Source organism: Dysidea avara, chromosome 8, assembly GCF_963678975.1.
Source record: "Dysidea avara chromosome 8, odDysAvar1.4, whole genome shotgun sequence".
NCBI classification, from domain to species: Eukaryota; Metazoa; Porifera; class Demospongiae; order Dictyoceratida; family Dysideidae; genus Dysidea; species Dysidea avara.
The window spans coordinates 19,223,950-19,246,393 of NC_089279.1; the positions used below are offsets into that span (position 1 = coordinate 19,223,950).

The 22,444-nt window shown below is 38.9% G+C and overlaps 2 protein-coding genes across 8 annotated transcripts in view; one reads left to right on the forward strand and one right to left on the reverse strand.

Moving 5' to 3' along the window:
- Positions 1-22,444, reverse strand: part of LOC136264458 (uncharacterized) — a 96,603-nt gene that overhangs the window by 17,604 nt on the left and 56,555 nt on the right. The window lies entirely within an intron of this gene.
- Positions 920-22,444, forward strand: part of LOC136264457 (neurogenic locus notch homolog protein 1-like) — a 44,848-nt gene continuing 23,323 nt past the window's right edge. For 3 of the 4 annotated variants that reach the window (XR_010705124.1, XM_066059196.1, XM_066059197.1), the window contains exons 1-5: positions 920-1,059; positions 2,039-2,152; positions 9,288-9,701; positions 20,234-20,806; positions 22,031-22,165. Coding sequence is in view for 3 of the 4 variants with exons in the window: in XM_066059196.1 (XP_065915268.1) it covers positions 975-1,059; positions 2,039-2,152; positions 9,288-9,701; positions 20,234-20,806; positions 22,031-22,165 (1,321 nt within the window). In the remaining variant the exon portion in view is untranslated. Of the gene's footprint in view, positions 1,060-2,038; positions 2,153-9,287; positions 9,702-20,233; positions 20,807-22,030; positions 22,166-22,444 lie in introns of those variants that run through there. The other variant, XM_066059199.1, reaches the window with a different exon arrangement.

Below are 22,444 nucleotides of genomic sequence, written 5' to 3' on the forward strand. Positions count from 1 at the left end.
TATTCCTACCACGCAACAGACTCCTTTCTCTCATGTGGCACTTATTCATTAAAATTTAGGATTAAGGAAGAAAATCCATCCCTCCTGGAGGAGACTGAGTGTGGCCCCAACTAGACATTGGGTGACCTGCAGTTCAAATCCTGGGGTTGAAGGGATTTTTTTTCCTTACTTTGGCCCCTTTTCTGTTACACCTTTTCAGCTATAAGTCACTAAGTCTAAGTCCTTGAAATTAGGTTAGGTAATCCCAAGGCTGCAGCACATGTTGCTGTCAGACCTTCAGTGCTGGTCACTGTAAAGCACTAATAACAATAAATACTTTAGGTTTAAGGAAGAAAATCCATTCCTCCTGGAGGAGACTGAGTGTGGCCCCAACTAGACATTAGGTGACCTGCAGTTCAATCCTGGGGTTGGAGGGATTTTTTTTTTCCCTTACTTTGGCCCCTTTTCTGTTACACCTTTTCAGCTATAAGTCACTAAGTCCAAGTCCTTGAAATTAGGTTTATAGGTAATCCTAAGGCTGCAGCACATGTTGCTGTCAGACCCTCAGTGCTGGTCACTGTAAAGCACTAAATTGTTTTTGTAATTTCTGGTGTGTATGTGCTTTTTGTGGGAAGTACGCCTACAGGCTTGTCCTTTTGTACAACCCGGTATTTTGACAAAATTGATAATAACATAACAATAACACTAATAGCTAACAATAACAATTTATAAGCGCCCCGTTTAATGTACCAGTATATCAACCATCTCTAATTGATAAGCGTCACCTCAAAAGGAAGGGGGGGGTTGATAGTCAAGATGCATAGCATTGCCAATTGCATAATTATTATCGTCATTCGTAGCCGAAGCTAGTCGCTGACACACGCGTACAGTGCGGCGACCACGTGCAACCGTTAAATTTCTCATTTTGCCACGCCCTATTATTCAAACCAAAACAACTTACGAGGAAGTGGTTATAGCCGCGTTACAGTGATTTAATGACTCCATACAAGACTGTACTATTGCTTTTCGCCATCAACGCAGGGACTACAATAAGATTTGGACTGGGCACCGAGCAGAATGGTGAGTTTGCTTTTTGTGTGTGGGGGGAGGTCCCTCCCCCACACAAAACGGTGTTGGCGCGAGACTGTGTCTAATCATACACAGTTTGAAGTATCGCCAGGCCACTATCGAAGTTGGCCGATGTCAGAACTGTTTCTGTTAGCTACATTTAATTTTCATTATAGAATTAGCTACTGTACAGTAGCTCCTAGCTATAGTAAATCGTTTTTGAGCTGTTTTGGTTGTATAGCTAGCTGTTGGAGAGTAGCTTCAGTGGATAAGTCCATGAAAGGTCTATGAAAATTCTGTACGGTTTTGAAAATGTCATCAAGAGTGTGTTTATAAATCATGGTCAATTAGCTATTTACCCAAACGTTGAAGTTGAGGTTGAAGTAATGCAATGGTGTAGCATTGTAATCATACATGTCACAATGATCAGCTGCGTGTGTGCAATATGATGATTTGTATGTCTATGGATTTTGTTATGTTGCATGGAATTATGTGGATCTGATGACATATTCAGTAGTATACCACCTACATACATAGTTATATGTGTATTGTAAAAAGGTTAAGTTAGATTTTGTAAAGACTGTTAGTGCATGTATTAGCTATATAGCTAGCCTGTTACTGTCGCATTGTAAATTTTGTGAACAATGACTCAACATGGGCAAGCCTTGCATGGGGTGGTGTCAAAGTGTTCACTAACATCCTGTCTTGTAATAACAGTTATTATAGACAATGAAATATATCCATATGTGCTATATTGTGATAATTGATAATAATAATAATAAGTTGTTCACACTTGTTTGAAGAGGTAACATATTACTAAATGGGTAGGGTTTAATCAATTGAAAGGCCTTATGGCCAATAATTGTCCAACCTAGCCAATACCAGCCAACAACACTACTTTTACTACACTACTAGCTAACATCCATGTCAATGATGCTGTGACCCACTTATGGAGTGAATAGTTGTGTTTGAATTTATTAATTTTGTACAGATTGCTGCAACTATCCAACCTATTATGACTCTGAGAGTGACGCTTGTGTAGTGAGCTGTCCATCAGGAACTTATGGAGATGCTTTTGGTGAATGTATGAGAAACTGTACATCACGTAAGATAAACACATACACTGTGTATCTGGTGACTACAGTGCAACTGTACATGTGCACTTGATATTATACTATGTAGCTATTTAACTATTCTCTGAATGTGTCTCTAATCATAATTAACTGATCAGTATTGTCGATATGTGCACCACCTGTAAATGATATCCGCACAAAACAGCCAAGCTGGTATGGAAAAGCTTGGGTGAAAAAAGTTGTGAAATCAGAAGTGGCAGCCAAAAAATGGCTGCAATTATGTAAATTTTAACAATGCATATAGCCATTATTAAGATTTATTTTCATTAGCATCATTGCAGCCATTTCTTGGCTGTCACCATTGATTTTACAACTTTTTTTCATATCCAAGCTTGTAAAGGCCGCACCATTAATATTCTTAGCTTAGCTATTTTGTGTAGATTTCAGGTTTTTGTACCTTATAAAGTCCCAAAATCAGCCTGTGGCTGACTTTAAGGTTTGTTTTTACTCACATGTCTACTGAAGACAGACTTGTAAATGTATTGTATAACATGTTTTATTGTAATACTCTAAGGCCTTAATTATATGTTTCTAGTTCCCTTCCTGGTCTTTTTTGCTGATTGAATTGTGCAATCACCATGTAATAATTTAAAATATTTTATATCTGTTGAAAGGTTTTCATGCCTTGTAAACACTTTTCTTATAAAGATGTACTAACTTTATACATTGACTTTGTTTTTCCATGTACTGCCATGTCAAATGAAGTGCACCACATCAAAAAGTTATTACAAAAAAAACCTGGTCAATTATGGGGAATTGGTAAGACCAGAAACATATAATTAACTTTGCACGGCCTAATAGGACTTACATTTTTGAGGACTTCTTACATAGAATGTTCTAAAGCAATGTAGAATTTCCATTGGTAGATCTATGAAATTATAATAAGCAGATTTAAACTAGAATATTCATTAAATTAAGTGAGGTAAGCAGCCAAGATAGCAGTGATTCAGTGGTTAAGGATGTGGATGTTGGTTATGTACGTCCCTGGTTTAAATGTTGGTAAAGTTTCTCTACACCTTTTTTTACCCCACCATGACTGCTCTGTTAGAGTATCTCAATCCCAACATTTTACACTTGTTTAGTTTTGTTTTATAATCTGTAGCTGTTACTCCATTGTTTATTAAACCATCAAAAGGCACTGCTAGGATGATCAGTGTACACACAAATTTTCAAGTTATTCACAAGTTAAGCAAATAGAGGTTCATAGCTCTGTGGATATTTATTAAATTCATTGCAAACTTGGAGTGTTAATTCACTCTTCATTTGCCTGTAGTTCACAACAGTTGAGTTAGCATTTATGTTTTATAACATTTTTTGTGAAGTGTATGAAAAGAAATCAAAGCCTCTGTAGACACCTATGGTACATTAAGAAAAAAAAAAGAAATTCTGAACATCCATATATCACAAATGGCTGGTCAAATTTAATCGAATTATCTGTGCCTATAGCAGACAGCTATAATGCAAAAAATGATGTGCTTTGGAGAAGGGCCCATGGAGCTATATGCATGCATGAAAATAATATTTTCTTTCTATCAATATACCCACAATGTGGTGTGCTGGCTTTCTTGGCCGCACAACACACTACCGTGTGTCTTGAACAATAATTTAGTGAAAATATTGGATAAGACAGCATCAATTTTCTGGACAAAGCAGTATTAATTTTCAAACTTAAACAGTGTGCTTTGCTTTCTGTAAATGGATATATATATATATATATATATATAAAGAGTACTGTATATCTCCATTCATCACAATACTATATATCCTTCATAATCCATATTGGACTTTGTATGGCACTATATATGAATGATGATAAGATCCACACAGACAATTACAACATGGTACATATGTATGTATCATGGAGTACAATAGTACTGTGTTATAGGGATCATTAAGGTTTATGTCTTTTCACAAAAAAATATTATCCAAAAACCAGCGTCATAATACTACTATCATGGCATCCTGACAGTAGTGGTGAGTTATAAGTAAAAGTACCTTCGATGCAACCCAAAATGCTTCCAATAAGTTGCTGAGAAGTTTACTTTTTATTTAGTGGACTAGTTAATTAACTTCCCGATGCCTTCGTACATGCATAAATTAATAATGAGTAACACTATGGGCTTGATTTTTTCATCATTTGATGTTGATTCAGCCAATGCAGGCATCATAGACTTACCTATGTATATACATTTCCTCCTTTGTGTCCAATTCCTTTTGTGCTGACAGTGCTAGGTGTTAGTTTGCTGTAGTACACCTACAGTAGGTTGCAAAATAAAGTTTACGTTTCGTAATTGTAATTACGGTGTGATTACTAAGTAATTACCATGTTTGTACTGTAATTACAGTTTGACAGTAATCTGTAATTATGCAAAAAAGTAGTTTTTCACCAGCCATATATACAATATACTCATAGTTACTAATAGAGCATAATTCGTAATTACGCTTTGTAATTATGCTACTACAGCATAATTAAAATTACGAAACGTTAACTTTTTTCTGCAGTCTACTGTATGGCTTCAGATTGAAATGCACTTTGTGTTGAAAATTGTCTATAATTTTTAAAGACTAAAATCAAAACTCAGTTGGTAATGCTATCCTCCTTCAAACTGGGTCATCAGTATTCAATGGATTTGATTTAGTTTGTGAATTACCCACTGACAATCGGCAACTACTGCTGTTCTTCCTTGCCAGAGCAGCATACAATACAGGCAAACACACATAGCTAGCTAACAAGTACAAAACTTAACACATGGATACACAACAAATACATGGACACAATTGCAAAAAAAAGCACATGAATACAAATGCAACAACTTTAAGGCAAATTACAAAGATGATTGAACAGTGAAAGCAAAAAAAAGAAAGACTGTCATTAATTGCAACAGTAAAATTTTCATCATTATGTAATCCATTCCACCATTGTGAGGTCCTGTAACAAAAATGTGTCTGTGAAAATATTAAATGGTATCTAGGCAGATTAGCAAAAAAAGAGCATGTTCTAGCATAATGATGGTGGTGATGTCTACCGAACAGAATAGGTGATTGCAGTGGTATACACCACATTCCATGAAACTGGTGATGCATCTGACAAGTGGCTGTAACACCGGACCGGACTACTAGACTGAAATATTTTTGGTTTTGCATATATTCTGTGGTTGCATTTACTGAGTCTCACTAGTTTGTGGCCCTTAGGGAGTCTGCAGTCTGCTACTAAATAGTGAATACAAGCAGCGGAATACCCTAGACTCTGGTTATTAAGCACATACGCTTATAATTTTTGGAGGAATTATTTGAGAAATGCACTACGTTTGTTAAGCACATGTGCTTAAAAAGTGATTGTAACAGGTTTCTGCTAGGAGAGTGTTACTCGTGTCCACCACATTTTTCTAGTGATTTAGTTACCAGTGTTCAGTCAAATAGCTTACTTCAGTCAAGGAAACTACAGTCCTGAAAATTTAGGTGCAGCTATCATTATTGATACAGGCGGTGGTATCTGCTAGACACGTGCCTGGCAAAGTATCGAGTGCACTGAGACACTTCTGGCTTGTTCTATTGGTATTTTACTACCATTCTACATTGTACTAGCTTGCAGGAGAAATTTCAACTATATGCGCTTAACAGGAAGTGTTTAACGCAAGTATTCCATATGCAACAACAATATGCACTTGATAATCACATGCGCCTAATAACCGGAGTTTATGATATGTGAATTAATAATTATTAATTTTGTTTCTGTTCATTATTCCGCTTTACAGAACTTACTCCTTAGTCATGTGTATGGTGAATGCTGCAGAGAATGTGACAGCAATAGTTAACTAGCAACCAACTTGCAAATTGATGATATCCTTCAAGATATCCTGTAATGTATATCTGTTATACTCACTGCCATTTTTGCAACCCCTATAGTTACAGCACTATCATGCTCATGAACTAAACATCACTTATGGTTCTACATTACATAGCTAATGATTGAAATAAGCAATAAATACTTTACAATATTAAGTTTTGAATGTATTGTGAGCAAGTGTAAGGAATTTTACAAGTTATTACAATAAACTATTAATATAAACAAGAGGATCATCACCTAAATTGCAATTCATTTATTGCCTACTTTAGCCCATACATTGAAGTGGTTATACATGTATTATTCTCCATGTGTATGGCTATGTAATGGGTAGAACATAGTTAAAAGCTACTACGTTGCTTATTATTAATGAGTACAGAGGCTTGCGTGTTGTACGATCATAGCTTCATCCATCTGGTATCATTCTTTCCTTTGATGCAGTATATTCACTTATGATGAATATGTCAAAGTGTAAGGAATGTTACAAAATAGTAGGGATCATTGCAATAAAACAACGTGGTCATCCAGAATTTAATTCCTACTTTAGCCATTCCTACTTTATCACATCCATTTGGTTAGTATCTGATTTGTATATATATTGTGGCACTTGTGTGTCATATTTAGTAGTCAGATATTACCTCATGGGTGTGTCATCTATATATTAATTCTCTTCGCCCACGCACGTGTTTTTCTAGCACTGATCCATCATTCTTGGTCGGATTTCAATCAGATCGCTACCATTCAATTCTAGAATTTGAGACAAGTCTTATGATCCAGGATTGGTGGCGATTCGTTAAACTACGGAAAATACCCTTTAAACCATCGTAACTACCCGAGGAAGACACAAATTCGTCCATAACTTTCTGGAGACCCTTATCGTGTTACCAGCCTTCCCCATCCCAGTCTACACTAGACGTTTCTCTCCCCTGTGGCTGACAGAACGAGAAACGTTAAAATCGAGGCCATAAAAATCTCAAACACAAACTCCTCCCAGGTTTTTCCCCCGATTAGCTTCAAACTCGCTAAATCAACTACCCGTCCAAATCAATGTGTCATAAGGTGGTTTTCGTGTCTATCATTACGTGCTAACCTTGGTTGCGAGATACTTATCACTGTCAATGGCCATTATAAGTTTACGATACGCGTATACGGCATCCCGGTATACACGCGTTGCCAATAGAAATCAGATGATGTCATGGTTAAAATTTAATATCTAAAAGCTTACAGTGAGATAGGATCAATCACTTTTTCATGATTTAACCAATCACATCAGCGAATTTGATCATGTGATCTGGTGTGTACGCTATCATCCGGCAAACACACTCGCCAGTATAAAAGGAGAAGTTTCATAGTGGGTGTGGCCAGTCTACGACTACTTGACAGAGACTACACAAGAAAGATTCATCAGGAATACACACTCTGCACCCTGCTGCGCTCATTACAAGGATAGACATCCTGAGGCCTACACCACTGTCCGCTAGACGAAGTATGACTACAGCGACACGAAGACAGACAGTTCAGGGAAGCCTAAAATTGAGGATTACCAGCACACCACTGCAAGGGAGAAGGAAACAGTAAATAAAGGAGAGTTTCGTAGTGGGTGTGGCAAGTCTACGAGCGATGATTATTTCTATCAGGCTACTTGACAGAGACCACACAAGGAAGACTTGCTGGAAATACACATTGTGCACCCTGCTGTGCTGTCCACTACAAGGATAGACGTCCTGTGGCCTATCCCGCTGTGTGCTAGATGAATTATAGCTACTGTGACAAGAAGACAAGCAGGTCAGGGACTATAGACATACATAAAACGGAGGATTACTAGCAACACCACTGCAAGGGAGAAGAAAACAGTCAATAAAGGATAGTTTCATAGTGGGTGTGGCAAGTTAATGTGGGATGATCACTCCGACCAGGCTGCCTACAATGACACACTCTGCACCCTACAGGATGACACCTTTGTGAACAAGGAAAATTACGTTCAACTACTCTAATACAACATACATCTACCTTACTAGGCGATGAATTGTGGGGACTAGATCATTTAGTTGCTATTGCATTCTTCAATGTGTAGGGAGACACAGACACATTTTCACTCCTCGGTAACTCAACAGGGACAGCTGAAACTTCCAGAAGCTCTACTGAGCAACCACTCTTCGTATGAAGGATTCACCTGGGCTATGCTGATATACAACTCTTCACATATGCTGGTGTTGACCTTGCTCAGTGCAGCTGATTAACTTGAATACCATACTCAATACTGTACTGCATACACACTTTGTCATGTAATAAGTAAACAACATAACAATACCATGACTAGGATGTAGAAATGAAACTCCAATTCAGTTACTCATATTGACAAAACAATCTATCTGAATAATACCACTATATGTGACAAATGCAACTTGAATTAGTATATAGCTCATTGTGGTAATGCACCAACCATTGGTCAACTGATCCTCATGCCACACTCAAGCACTTTATGTTAGTTCATGCAACATCATCCAAATGAAGTATAGAGTACATCCCAATTGTGGTATTTGTCTGCCGCTCAAAACTAATTTTATGTATGTGCATGGTTGTAATGGGACCTGCATGAGTACTGCACAGATGCGCAGAAATTCCAGTGCACAAGGCCAACCTACATTATATAAACTATAACATCAGTCACTCTTTGTTCATGAAGCCACCAACATTATAGCTAGATTTTAGTGCCACACACAATTGAAGAGATTATGCATGCACATAAGTAGCTATGTGTAATCATGACTTTGTTGGTATGTAATGATGTGATTACTTCTTGATCATTAGTAATGTTCAAAGTTTAAGTGTATTCACACAATAGCACACAATTGTCTTAGTATCACGCGCATTTTGCACGGGTACACCTAGTAATCATTAATCATGTTTTTCCAAATTCTTACAATTATAAGTACACTGTTTCTGTATGTGCAATTCTTTAAATGTATGATGTATTTAACTTAATGTGGATGTTGAGTTGTATGTATGGACATGTTCAAGCCCCTATGTATGTAGACGACACTGGCATATCCACTGTTAAATAACTGTGCATGTACATGCTCATACATGCATAATGCTTTGCATTTTCAAGCACTTGGAAAATAGGGATAGCATAATTTGTTAGTTGAGCAAGGTCTTTTATACTTGGCCACTCAAGACTTAGGGTTTACTCTTCTTTTATTGTATGGCTATATACATAGTTACAAATTCATATTCATAAGTTTTCCTGGCATCTCTTTTAGTTCCACCAGACTTCATTGGATTGTTTAATGCAACACAGTATGCATTTGATTTTAGCATACATTCTCCTATTGGAGCAGTTGTTTTTGTGGCACAGTATATTATTAATCCAAATGTCACACTGGAGTATTTAAGTTTTGACATAAGGTTAATGAGTGACGACATGATGTTGGGAGAGGCTGATATTGTGGGTGAGGCTGATATTGTGGGTGAACAATATTTTATCAATGGAGCAGCACCTCCAATAGTCATGCAGCCATTAAACCAGTCAGTGTACTTGTTGACTGTAACAACTGAGTTTTCACTGCAAGGAAATGATGTAAATACTAACATTGTGTTTGATTTGTTGAGTAATATTAGCACAACGAGTGGTATGACTGTGGTGCCATCTGCCAATGCAGTATTAACCATAATTGGTAAGTTTCTGCAATTGGTATTTTGTATGTTGTATTGCCATGTATGAAATAAGTGATCAGTCTCTTATTATACATTCTGACACCATGTACAGCAGAAGAACAGCTAAATAATTATTTGTAAAAATAAGGCATACAAAGCTAGGCATTTATATAGCAACTAAAACAACATCTGCATTAAATAATTATGTCAAAGTCTACTGAGCAGTCTGCTAGCCCAGATTTCTACACAGTGTTGTACATGGTATACATGATCTCAAAGGCTAAAATAATAAGCACTGTGCTTCTTAAGAGTGCTTATACTGTATAGAGTATTGTAGCACAGTAGTAGACTACAAAATTTAAGTACTTACAATGACTTGTTGTATGCATGTATTTATCCTTGTGACCCCTCAGCCAAACCTGCAATAATATCCATGACCATCCATTATTGAAAAGCTACAGTATGTACATATATATTTCATTAAACAGTAGCTAAGTGTTGTCTTTTCACAATTACACATTTGATATGAAATGCACAAATTTTAGCAAAATGTTCATGATAATATGGAAACTACAGAATGCATCATACAGTACGAAATTACTGTATAATAGGGACCACAAAGGAGTAAGCGTGGCCCACAAAATAATATCACCCAAAAACAGCTTCAATTCCCCTGACGATGATGAGGTAGTATTGGTTAGGTAAAACTAAGCCCAAACAAGCACTCAGATCAACCCAAAACACTTTCAACAAGTTGCTATGGAATTTAAAAATAATTTATTTAATGGAATTTTCTACTGGCTGACTGAATAACTGACTGATTCCTTCAGACAAGCGTAACTCAACAACGGTTAAGGCTACGAGCTTGATTTTTTCAATGTTCGATGTCGCTTCGGCCCGACAGGTGCCTTTTGGCATACTGCAGTACATACAATGCATTCCTCATAGACTTACCAGTGTCCTCCTTTGTGTCCCATTCATCTTTGCTGACAGCGAAAAGTGTCAATTTGGCGATAGCACATGATGGCTTCCCTTTGTAACGGAAATCATCCATATTTGTCATAGTGGCTATTTTGATAGCAGAGGTGTACTTTTCAAATAGTTCTTGATTCATACTGCTGTGTAACGGGTTGAACATAGCCGACAATGAAGTGTAATGGATACTTCACTTTTCAGACAATAATTAATATAACTGGGGCGTGCGACACCATTTCTTTCTTTCAGTGTACGTGGATTGCAGAGGTGCTTTTCGAACAGTTCTTGATTCAAAATGCTGTGTAACGGGTTGAACATAGCTGAAAATGAAGGGTAATGGATGCTTCACTTTTTAGATGATAATTGGGGCACACGGTGCCATTTCAGATGCTGTATGTGTGGGTTCACCAGTCATAATATTTTATTTACAAAAAAAAGTTAACAAATAAATACACAGATAATTTGGAATTTTCAACTAGAGTACAGACCATAACACATTGATAAAAAGTACTGAAATAAGCTGGAGTAGTGCATGATACACAGTAAAACAATAAGAAGTATTATATCTCTACTGTGCTCAAGATACCATAATGGGAATGCACAGTAGGGATATAACACTTCTTATTGTTTTACTGTGATTTAATATCGTGCACTACTCCAGCTTGTTTCAGTACCTTTTATTGATGTGTTATGGCCCCTGCTCTAGTTGAAAATTCCAAATTTTTCTGTGTACTTGTATAATGTAGTTGCATGTAGGAAGAATTTTAACGTAGATTTGTATACACATTTAAATCCAGTGTGTGAGTGTGTCAACAGTGATAACTACCATGCAGCCAGACAGCTACTTGTGATAAATTACTTATCACTCAGCGATAACTAACTTATCACCCTGTGGTAGAGCCACTAAAATTGGCTCATGACATCATAACTACCACAAATGGTATTGATTACCAATGTAGCAAGTAGCCAGACATGGAAATATTGTTACAATTAACACACCAGTACAGTACTTACAGTTGCAAATCTTACAATAAAATGGTTATTGTAGTGCACAAGCATCACACCTACTTACCTGATCTTCTTGTGTGCGCTGCTTCAACTTCACTGGGCACGACACCACTATCGATGATTGTGGTGGGTTTGGTAGATGTGCCGGAGTTTTGCCTGCCGGGGGAGTTGGTAAACCTTGATACTAGTTCTGAGCCTGGCGATTAGGTGTTAGGTTACTTATGACGTCTGTTGGTTAACCTGAGCACCCCAAATGACCACTAAATAGTTTGGGTGAGTAGGCCACCTATCTTTTGCATTATAACATTATTTATAGGTATGGCTTAATGGAGAAAGGCAGGCATAAACATAAACTCTGGCATTGTCACATCCCAATCTAATTGGGATGGAGAATTTGCTCACGTATGTAGCTACGTGAGGTTCGCCTTGTCCAGAGGCCGCTCTGGAACACAAAGCAATGAAGACCTTTAATAATATGCTGCTTGTCCCAACTGATGTGTTTGGCCTTGCTTTGAAGTAACTCGGCATGAGAAGTTGTGGAGAATCAGAGACACAATCATACACACACATCTGTCAACCTTGTCCAAAGGCAGCTCTGGAACGCAAGGTGATACTGTGACTGTGAGGCAACACCCAACCTTCAACCACTGGTTAATACCAGTACGACATCTGACCTCCTCTGTGGTACCAGCAATATCCTGTGACAAAGGAAAAGGAGACAAAAGAACACCAGGACCAAAGGCAACCAAATTATCATGTAATATGTAGATACACATCAATAATAGAGACCATGGACTTATTGGAATGATTACCATGATTGTGTAGGTTATGTTTAACAAGTGATTAGTATACTAATGTACATGCATTATACACACAAATTGGTAGGGGGAGGGGTGGGAAGAGTTGAGTGCTGTCTAGTGACCTTTGGCGTGTCCCTCGTGTTGACTACAGCGCATGCGTGATTATTCCAATAAGAGCCCACTAACTCCACAAGTGCTCACGTGCATGCTCCATTAACTAGGTTTAAATCAACAGATTTAAACTCTTATTTAATGTAGTTCACAAGCATCACACCTACTTACCTGATCTTCTTGTGCGCTGCTTCAACTTCACTGGGCACGACACCACTATCGATGATTGTGGTGGGTTTGGTAGATGTGCCGGAGTTTTGCCTGCCGGGAGTTGGTAAACCTTGATACTAATTCTGAGTCTGGCGATTAGGTGTTAGGTTACTTATGACATCCGTTGGTTAACCTGAGCACCCCAAATGACCACTAAACAGCTTGGGTGAGTAGGCCACAGAAAGGCAGCTTGGGCTGTCTTTTCACCCAAGCAAAAGATGAGTGGTAAGGAATTATAGCATGGGGAGCATACAAGTATATGTATTTGTGTTAGCATACAGTTGCATAAACAAATATGCTTTAGCTGTCATGTGAGTTAAGTTGCTTGGACATGGTAGCAAATTCATTAGGGATTATCCTGATATATCTTTGGTAGGCATCACTCCTCCATCTACCCAAGGCCTTGATCTGGAGGGGGGTTAACCCAGCTTGATTGGTTGAAGTAGCTGTGCCGATGTGAAAGCTATGTGTATTATACAGTTGAGGGGTCAAATTCATGTTGCGCAGAATTCTTGCCAGTGCTGATGCGAAGAGATTTCTAGTGAGCAAGGTACCATCTGGCCAAACAAACAGTGGTCCTTCCCGTTTTCCTCGTACAGTGAGGTAGTCCACAATGGCACGAATTGGGCATGTGCCTCTGTTGCTTTTGGAGAGAAAAATGAATGCTCCTTCCCTGAAAGGATCAGTTTTGGATTGTTGATGTGTAGCTGTACTACTGTTGGCAAGCATCGGCTATTTAATGTCAGGTCGGCAAGAAAGAGATGATAAGCTTTATCATAGCTATGTTGGGATGGAACAGTGAACTTGCTTACACTGAGGAAGCCATAGAAGGCTACACAACAGGCTGCCCATACCAATTTGTCCTGGTATGTTGGAGGCTGCTTGTTAAGATGGTGCTTGATTTTTTGCATTATCTTGAGAGTGATTGGGAGACGTTTTCTGGGCCATCTAGTTTTGGAAGATTCTTTGTGAATGCCTCTTAAGAGTTGCTGAACTCTAGGAGTGAAGTGAGAATTAGAGACGTTGTGGTATCCCACTGTAACATGTGAATGCCGGACTGCTGCCAAGTACACTTTGATTGTGGCATAAGTTAAACCATGCGTAGCTAGGTGGGTGGCACACAGCAGCAGTGTCTTTTCTGATGTAGGGATGCTGGAAAGGGAGGATTGCTGGCAGAATCTAATGTACTGTCTGGTACCTGCCTTGTAGGATCTTCGGGTAGCTGGGGCAGCACCTTGAGAGTAGTATTTTCTCATAGCTGTATACAGTTCTGGCATTGTGACACCTATAATATGAGAAGGCAAGGGGTCACATGAGGTGTAGATCTACTCCTACATACGTATGTATGTGTTATGTGGACAAAGAGGTGTTGAATAAATGTACGTCATTATGATGTGAGGCATGAAAGTGCTCGCATTATTTATCACATATTTCAATAAGTACAATTAGTGCGAAATTACAATACATAGTAACCAAATAAAAAGCTGGTTTAAACTACTTGCAACAAAGTGTTTCTGAAGAGTTTTCTGAATTGTGATGAAGCCCAATCTGGTCCAGACAGGGAAAGAATTTTGTGTAATGATGCTTGGATGGGTGCCGGTAATCTGGCAGCTCTTGGGTTTGCTAGGTGAAATAGAGACATCTGGTTTCGTGAAAGTTGATCAGCTGCGGTGTTGGTGACGCCCAGGATGTGTGTGGCTGTCAAAACTATGTCATAATGGGCTGTAAAGAACCAAAGGCTGCAAAGAAGGTGCATTACAAGTGTTTGCTTGGCTGTGCCTTTGTTAATTGAGGTCACCAGGCTGAGGTTGTCACACTGTAGTAAGATACTTTGTTTGGCTAATAATGGACCCCACACAGCTACCATTATGACAACAGGAACAAGCTCCTTTGCCATGATATCTTGGTGCATCCATTCATCTGACCACCTTAGTTGAAACCAACGGTGATTATAAACTGTACTACAACCCCATGATCCTGAAGCATCGGTCTGGATGGCAATTGGGGTGCTAGGCACCATGGTAGGATCGCGTAGGATACTTAAGCCATTCCAATAGCATACAAATGTGTACCACCAGGCTAAGTCTAATCGAAACTGTCTGTTCAGCCGAGTATAAAAATGTAGTTTCTTGAGTTTTGCTGCAGTTGCATACATTCTGGCTGTAAAGGTACGGCCACACCTCACCACTTTTGAGGCATGCTGAAGGTGGCCGAGTAGAGAAAGGGTCTTTCGCTTAGTAGCCTTTTTTTGCCAAGCCACTGCGAAAGCATTTCCTGTATTCTGACTATTTTATCCTTTGGAAGTCTCATTTCTATTCAGGATGTGTCGATGGTGATTCCCAGAAAGGAAAGTGAAGTTGTAGGACCCTCAATTTTCTCTGATGCTAGAGGGATCCCAAGATAAGAACACAACTGGATGAAGGTGTCGAGGTCCTGCTGGCAGTCAGATGAGTGTGGTGGGCCATCAGAAGGAAATCATCAAGGTAGTGTAACATGCATGAAACTCCATGTTGACCAGCGATCCAGGAGACTAAGTCTGCTAAAATGTTAAATAACTCAGGAGCGAAATGTAAGCCAAATGGTAAGCATTTATCTATATACACTTGCTTATGCCACAACATTCCCAGCAGGTGCCTATCAGCTGGGTGAACTGGAATGAGTCTAAAGGCACTTTTGATATCCACCTTAGACAAGAGGGTATTAGGCCCATACTTCAGAATCCTGTGAATTGCATCATCTATTGTGATGTATTTGAGACTGCAAAGGGATTTTGGGATGGAATCGTCGATGCTGCAGCTAGATGGATGTGAAAGATCTACAATTAGGCGCCATTTGTTTGGCTGATGGCCTTTTGGGATCACTCCAAACCGGCTGATATGAACTCCCTGGCATTGGGATGGTGGAAATGGTCCAGCCATTCTGCTATGCTGTAGTTCCACTTGAAGATATTCATCGACTACTAATGGTCGTGCCAAGGCTGAGGACATGTTTCTTTTAGCTGAACGTAGATGTACAATAGTAGTAAGACCTATTCTGAAGCCGTTAGTCAACCCAGTAATGAAGTACTGGACAAGTTCTTGATTTGAATATGTCTTCAGGAAATGATACCAGTTCTGTGCTTGGAGTGGCGTGGTAATGTGCTGGGCAGAGGGGGGAAGGATAGTGTGATTCGGGATATGAACAATGTGTTTCTTCCACAGTGGGAGCCAATCTTCATATGATTGCGGGTCTGTTAAAGGAGAATTATATAATTATATAAAGCTGAATTGTAAAACATGGTGTCTATATGATACAGTAATAGCATCAATGTATAAAGGAAAGCAACAAATACATAATCTAATTGATTGCAAGCATGTTCTATGATCAATGACACATTGTTAAATGTATAACAAAAAAAGGAGAGGTTGTTTCCTGAGCTAAGCAGTTTTGTTTGTTTAGTTAATTACGTGAGGAGGAGGGTCTTGGACCACTATTTCCTGGAAAAGGTGGCTGTATTGGTTCGCGAGGTAGAGTAGCCCGCTGAGGACAGTTGCTGGCTTTGTGGGCTACGCAAATGTTGCCTGTGTCTTGAGCACATATGTAGCATGTGTGGCCGTATATACAGTTGGGAAAGGTACAGGTTGATTCATTCCAGCGAAAACAGATCTTACGGGTTGTTTGGCTGGGGGTGCATGGTTGATCAGGGCTAAGCTCACAATCGGCAGAACGGTGGGAAAGGCTGAAGCAGTAGCTGCACCCGGAGACTTTTGCATGGCCTGTGAAGGCCAACGACCACAGGGTTGAATCATTAGTAGACCAGGTAATGTCGGGGCGTGATGCGGCCTGCTGACGAAATCTTTGGTCATATCCAGCCCAACAGTCACCCTTGTATTCCATAGATGCCTCTATGATTAACGACTGGTAGCCCATGAGATCTGCAATACGCTCGGGGTGCTTCCTTTCCACTTCCGATACATATGTAGAGAAACACTGAAGCCATTCCAGGATGGTAAGTAATCGTTTTTGGCGCTTATTCCTGTGGGCATCTTTGTTTTCACCTAAACGTTCTGGTAGAAGGTCTGCCATTTCTATGAATGCCCCTGACTCAATCCTTTTGGTTAACCATAGAGGGACTGGTGGGCGGCCGGCCCGGATGTTGACATAAGATGAAGTATCTATCCTCTTGTAGTGTTTGCTTGACATAGTCCCAACATGGCCCAGCTGCTCCGTGAGGTCCTCATCATTCTCTGCCGCTGCAATGAATGATGAAAGATGATGGAAGACAAGTCCATTTTTGATTTGCGCTACCATATAATATGTATATGTGAAATCAGCACACTACTGTGCTTAATTGGGGGGGGTCAGGGGAGTTCCAGGGAAAGTATGGGAATGTGTGTTGGGAACAGAAGTGGCCCTGCACTTGCAGGGCCATGAGATGGGGGTATGATCTTGGGAAAGTACATGAATGTGAGTTGTGAACATAAGTGGCACTGCACTGGCTGGTTGGTGGAGGGGTGGGGGAACCAACAACAGGCAAGCTTACTCATACAAAGTCATGCATAAACGTAACATGCACAAAAATAACATGCACAAATGCTTATGATTACTATACAAATATCTAGCTGAGTAACTAACACATATTGCGTGTTAAGTACAACGTCCTTACTAGAGAATTCCTCATCGGCTGAAGGATCCTCCCAAGAGACACTAGAATCTTCGTCTTCAGAGTACACTTCCTCGTCTGCGTCCTGGATCTGACGTTGACGGTGGCGTTTGTCCTGAGCTTCAGTAAAGGCGTCCACTATCCGTGGGATGTCCGCTTCATTTAAACTTTGTGATGGCTGGCGTTGCTTAGCAGGAGCGGAACGGGGCGTTTGTTGCTGTTTGGAGCGATCGTTGTCGGGTTGCTGCCATGTGTTCTGAGCGTTAGCTCTAGTTCTAGTTGTAACACGACCATTAGTTGTTTCCTCGGGGTTCTTCCTTGGTCGTTTACTGGTAGGTTCATCTGCTTCTCTTGTTCTCCTGATTCTGTTGTCGAGTCTGATGTAATCCGTGGGGTGGTGCTCCATCACCCTTATCTTGATTTGGGGGTTTCTGGCATGTCCCTTTTCTGCGTGTAGTAGCCGTCTTGGCGATTTTTCTTGGCATCTTAAGACTTGAATGCTGTCTAGTGACCTTTGGCGTGTCCCTCGTGTTGACTACAGCACATGCGTGATTATTCCAATAAGAGTCCATTAACTCCACAAGTGCTCACGTGCATGCTCCATTAACTAAGTTGAAATCAACAGATTTAAACTCTTATTTAATCCTTTACATAGTGACACTATACCAATATGCAATGGTTTAAACAAATGTCAATAAACATTCTGTATCAATTCTCGCTTTTGTGATCACTTTCAGTAGACATTACGGTGAAGAACCAACTTATTTTTACTCCATTATTCTATCTTGGACTAACACTCATCACTTGTCAGTCTTTATAGCCCTAACATGCCACATGATGCCACTCCAACCAACCCCAAAAAAATGACAAATCATACCTGGAAACTGCTGCTTCATAAAATCATCCATCACTACTTTACAGCCTGTATATGTGACTGGATTTTGAAAAAACAATCCAAATTGCACATTAGAAGTTTCGAGATAAACAGTTTCAAACTAGCATAACTCTCCAAGGATAGCAAGCACGCGTATGAAATTTGCACTAAAGATGCATCAATCTGTTGCCTTTCAGACCACTTCCAGTACTTGTAGCTGCTTGTAGAGTTTCCTGCCAAATAAGATAGAAAATTTGAGCTGTTGGACAAGTGAAGTAGTATCACAAGTGTTCACAAAGAAGTGGGCAAGGGTTAGACCTCAAAATGGAGGCAGACCACAATTGGAGTCCAGAGACGAGATTACAGGGCTGTGCTGGCTCCGTAGTGGTTGATATGTAGCAAAATCCACAGAATAATGTCTGGCCAACATTGTTAGGCTGTCCACCAGTATACCACTGATTCTTGCCAAGCCAGGTCCTTCACAATGCCTAAAACTGCCATTTGAGCTCTACACACCCTCCAGAAAAGACATCTGTTGAAACCAGCCTCGAGTAGTTTGAGTGGTACTGAGTGTCAAATTACTAGTATGATAGTGTAGCTATCCACTGGTGGTGTTAGTTTGATTTTGCCTGATGTGCGATTTGGATCGGTTTTGTAAAATCTGGTCACATATTGTATCTCTCTAGTAGCTACTAACTTAAATCTCTGCACAATTAGGATGAAATCTTGAGCACACTAACAGGAACTCAAACAGGAACTTACTTTACTATCCATAAACTCCAGCACACTAAAATTTAAAATAGCTATCACCTACATACTCAGATGATATCATTGTTATTATACTAGTAATATATAGGATATAACTATATAAAGCTACAAAAGGTACTGTGTGTGGGTACCATGTGTAGTACAGAAGCCATGTTCCACTGATTGAGTGTGGAAACCTCACTGATGGATCCGCAATGTGCAAAAAATCACCTGCAAGATTTAAGAGATTTATAATAAAGATTATCCTGAAAAACATGTCAAAAAGCAAAATAATCTGTTAGTATACATAGATAAATGGAAACTTGGACCAGTGTTGAGATTTACGATTTACAGATTCTCTTCAATGCCCTACAATATTTATGCTCCCCAAACTTCACTTCCATATGTATAGTTTACCCTCTATCTGTTGCTATACACTATGTGTTAATGTGCATGTGTACTAAGTCTGAGCAGTTGATCAATTATAGAGAGCTGTAATGTGCAGAACAATATTATAGTAGATGGTCAATTATCCAAATGAATGTAGGGAACATGTATGGGAATATAAGTTATAGTTAGCAAGTAGGATATTGTAGTTATCAACCCAAGGCTGAAGCGGAGGTGTTGATAATTAGATATCCTACAAGTGCAGGTGGAGTTTAACTGGCCACAGTTTGAAGCAGTCAAGTTCACAAACAATGTGTCAATAAGGCTTGACAAGCATGTCAATATTGTGTGGCTTTGATTTTTGCTTAACTTGTAGTTTTATATGTGTAAGGCTTCAATTTGCTTTAAATTGCACTTCTTTCAATTGAATGTGTAAATATATGTTGTCTTCCATATATGCACTGGGGTTTTACTACTGTATACTCCCAGTGTTTACTTTGATGTAGGACTTCGGTGGGATAGAAGTGATAAAATCAAACAGCCATACTCCTGTTTGATTAATATTCTAATTGAGAAGTCAGTTTGGTGCTTCGATAATGGATATTTGGTTAATTGATGTTCAGATAATTGAATACTGTAATTGTACACATAATGTTGTTAAGCTGTTATGTAATCCTATAGTAATTAGCAATTCTAATAAATAAATAATTTAATAATCTAGTCTAAATAAGATGTTCTACTATATATATACACTGATGGAAACATTAAACTTACGTATATTACTGTTTGTTTCACTAGACCCATGTGATGAGTGTGTTAGTAACTCAACATGTGCTCCACAGTCTGATGGAAGTGTAACATGTGTGTGTCCTATTGGCTACAACGGAAGTGTCTGTGACAATTACATTGGATACTGTATGCCTAATCCTTGTGGTAATGGAGGAACTTGTACTGATATTCATAACAACTTCACTTGTACATGTCCCACTCCACTAACAGGAAGACTATGTGAGATTGACACAATAAATGACTGTGAGTCGCAAAGTCCTTGTGCTAACAATGGTACCTGTATGGACCTGATCAATGATTATGTGTGCGTGTGTGCTGATGGTTTTACTGATAATGATTGTTCGGTTAACATTGATGACTGTGAAAACATTACTTGTTTAAATGATGGAAATTGTGTAGATCAGATTAGTGATTTCACATGTGCTTGTAATAGTGGTTTTACTGGAAGTGTTTGTGAAACAAATATTGATGATTGTTTTCCTAATCCATGTATGAATAATGGAACATGTGAAGACTTGGTCAATGGCTACACTTGTCAGTGTGTATTACCCTACGGTGGAGTAGATTGTAGTACCATTCAAGGTTAGCATATTGTACTCTATAGCAACACTTATGTGTATCCTGTATGCTGTATAGTAGGAATCCCCAAATAAAATAATGTTCCCATCATTCATTAATCATTAACTATATACATAGAAAAGTCTTGTGCAACAAAAAGCACCTTTATAAGTTCCATTATTTAAGGCAATGAGTCTCAGTATATATCTACCATCAAATCTGGTGTTACAAATTTTATTCTTTTAATTGTCAAAACCACATATTTGATCTGCCTACCTACCTTCCGGCTTGACCACAGTTGATGCTAAACCACTGTACATAACACACAACCATTGGTCAAACATTTTACACCACAATAACAGATTGGTGTGTAGCATGCGCCCTTTTGTATTCTGGCAGACATCTTCATCTCCACTCTTACTAGTTGTCATCTCCTTCATGCAAGGAAACTACGTACACGAATATGTATATTTCTGTATCAACACTTTCCTTACAGGTGCATGGTGTACGAGATGCCACTTACACTAATTTTGCATGTAGGGTATAGATATAAAAGCAATCAAACAAGGAAGATCATCCAGCTATACTATACTGGGAATTTACTTCAGTGCTACTGGCAGTATAGACTGGTAGCTTTCCAGAGTGGCAACTATCTATGCACTACCTGTTAAAATTTTTATTTACTGAAATTTCTTGTCAACCATCACATGTGTAATCATATAATCATAACTATCTGATTACATCAAATGTTTGTTGGACAGTGAAGAAATCAAGCTGTAGCATTAACTATACTCAAGTTATGCGTAGTTGAAGGCATCAGTTTGTCAGTCATTCAGGCAGTCAGTCAGTTGGATAAAAAATCATTTAAATAAAAAATTAAAATTCATTGGAAGCATTTGGGAGCACAATAAGGTTTGATAATGTCTAGCCACTACAGTGGAACCTATTAATCAGGACACTTGAAAATGAGAACACCTGCATAATCTGGACACTTAGTAATGGTCCTAAAGTATCCCTTAGCATGTAAACTAACCTGAAAAATCAGGAAAGCTTGATAATCAGGACACTTTTGATCAGTCCCAAGGTGTCCTTACTACACAGGTTTCACTGTACTGCCAATCTGTGATGAATGGATGGCTTTTTGGCAATTTTTTTAACCCAAATTTTCATGATTCCTACAGTTGGTATGATAACTTTAATATCTACGATACAAGAAATATACATTTATTATAATGTGGTATAATGTAGGTTGCTTCAACTATCCTACATATTATGACAGTGGGACTGGTATGTGTGTGGAGACGTGTCCAGCAGGGACTTATGGAAATGTTAGTGGTACCATTAATGATGTCACTACTGATCGTGCAAGGAACTGCATTACATGTAAGACAATACTATAATTGTTTTTTTTTTTAAATACTAAGGTAGACATTCAGTTTGTAAAATCATGACTTTATGGACAGCTATGTAGAAATGGAGGGTGGGGACAGTGGCCCCTTTAATTATTGGTCAGTACTTCAGCAAACAAAAAATGGAGGTATTTAATAGAGCAGTCAAACACTCTAATAGAGCAATCCCGTTTATATATTATAGTCTGTTAATGTTCACCTGATCCCTCGTTCTTGTTAATAACTCTTGTTACATGGGCCAGCTGCTCAACAT